The sequence below is a fragment of the Austrofundulus limnaeus genome, unplaced genomic scaffold, assembly GCF_001266775.1.
Source record: "Austrofundulus limnaeus strain Quisiro unplaced genomic scaffold, Austrofundulus_limnaeus-1.0 Scaffold376, whole genome shotgun sequence".
NCBI lineage: Eukaryota > Metazoa > Chordata > Actinopteri > Cyprinodontiformes > Rivulidae > Austrofundulus > Austrofundulus limnaeus.
Window position 1 is genome coordinate 388,992 of NW_013952778.1, and position 2,092 is coordinate 391,083.

The 2,092-nt window shown below is 36.1% G+C and overlaps 1 protein-coding gene across 3 annotated transcripts in view; it reads right to left on the minus strand.

Moving 5' to 3' along the window:
• shda (Src homology 2 domain containing transforming protein D, a) overlaps positions 1-2,092 on the minus strand; it is a 17,969-nt gene that overhangs the window by 4,270 nt on the left and 11,607 nt on the right. For all 3 annotated transcript variants that reach the window (XM_014023551.1, XM_014023552.1, XM_014023550.1), the window contains one exon: positions 372-491. In XM_014023551.1, the coding sequence (XP_013879005.1) occupies positions 372-491 (120 nt within the window). The remainder of the gene's footprint in view (positions 1-371; positions 492-2,092) is intronic.

A 2,092-nucleotide genomic window follows, 5' to 3' on the forward strand; every position in this document is an offset into this window, starting at 1 on the left:
TGCCCTAGCAGAATCTCTCAAATATATTACAAACCTTTTCAGTAATCTTCCATGTATGACTCGGTCTGTTATAAAGTAATAAATGTGCCATTTTTTGCTTTTACATTTATTTCCTCCAATTCTATAAAACACACATTTCCGTGTCAAAAATAATTTTGCATGAAAACACTGGATACGTGTCATATTTGTTAAATGCAAAACCAAATTTCGTGCATTAAATACTTTCCACATATTTGGGTTTTTAGTCAGATTAAAAAAAAACAGTTTTTGTTTAGATTGGAAGTAAAAACATACAAGTGACTCTCTGAATTCACACAGAATAACTGTTTTATAAAGTAAACGAGGTGAGAAAATTATGCAAGAGGGAGTACCTGAGGGAGAGAGAGTAGTCATCGCGGCACGTCTGACTGTTCCTCACCAGGTAGGAACTCTCCTTGCACAGAGTCAGCAGAGACTCTGCCTCTGAGCGGCTCAGGGCTCCATGGTACCATCTGCAGGCATCCGGTAGAAAACAGGACAAAAACACATTTAAAGATTTGTACTCTGTGTAAAAAAAACTTCATTCTTTTGTTTGTCAAGGGAYCGAAACACACTACAGCCTGAAAATCCCATTAGTTAAGCCGTGTCAGAATACAAGTATTTGGAAAATAGGTTCAAGTATCAGGTATTTACTTGAAACTTTATAGTATACATGGTAATTTATAGGTAGAATTTTGGTTCCAAATGATCACCAAAACAGTGCCAACAAAACAWTTATCAAACTTATTCTGCCTCATTCCGCTTTGCATGCTCACGTWTCTGCAATGTCTCCTATGAGTTTATGAGTAAACAAATTAGATGACTGTGATTTTAATATTGATCAAAAGTGTCTAAGCTAAGCAAATAAAAAGTTGTACATAGTCTGTACCCAGACCTCTGTACAGAAGAGGGCCAGAATTCAGAAAATAAAGCCAAAATTCTAAACTCTGAGAAAGTCAGAACTCTTTAAAAAAAAACAACTCAAAAACAAATATACATTTTTACTAAAGACGCACTGATCCAATATTACCGTAATATTGGTATCATTCCTGATATTGAAAAAAAATTCTAGAATGGGTATCGTGACAATGGGCCCGATCCATTCAGTCTAGTTCTTTGCTATGATGTCATGCACTAGTAACACGCAGCGCAGAGGCTCACATTTTCAAAATGGCGTGAGCCAAAGGATCAGCCATCTGGAAGCTCTTCACTCTACTTCAGCCAACACAATGGCTGATAATTAACTGTCTGGGGCCACGCTATGATGTAGAAAGCCGAAAATATTTGTTGAAAACGGCTCTACCGGAACTGCACAGTTAAGTGTGAAACACATATTAGAGAACAAAAGATGTCAAAATGACGTGTTTCACATTGTATTTTGAATTACTGAGTGCACTGACTGAACCATTTGAAAGGAGGGATTTTCCAGTTTGTTTTTATTTTTAACCAAAGCAGTCAAACTACTGTTTTTTTCTCAGTTTCAGTTCATTTATTTATTATTATACTCCTAATTGTGCTGACTGAACAAGGTGAAGTTGTTTTTTACATGTTTGACTAAGCTTGTGAAGCTATTGGTTTGTTTAAAATTGATGCACTAGTGCACAGCGATCAAAGAAAAATTTAATTTAGTACAATTATGTCTATGTATAAAAAAATAAGAAAGAACTGTTTAGTCAATTCAGCACTGTTTTCTGGTGTTGGGTCAGTATCGGCCAATACAAAATTTCCAATATCTGTACTGACAACAGAAGTGAAAAAATTGAATTGGTGCTAGGGCTGAACGATTAATCACATTTGCAATAATCTCGCGATACAGTGGGGAAAATAAGTATTTAGTCAGTCACCAATTGTGCAAGTTCTCCCACTTAAAAAGATGAGAGAGGCCTGTAATTGACATCATAGGTAGACCTCAACTATGAGAGACAAAATGTGAAAAAAATTGAGAAAATCATTTTGTCTGACTTTTAAAGAATTGTTTTGCAAATAATGGTGGGGTCGTGGGGTCAAAATGATCACAAGAACGGTGAGGAAAAATCCCAGAACCACAAGGGGGGATCTAGTGAATGACCTGCAG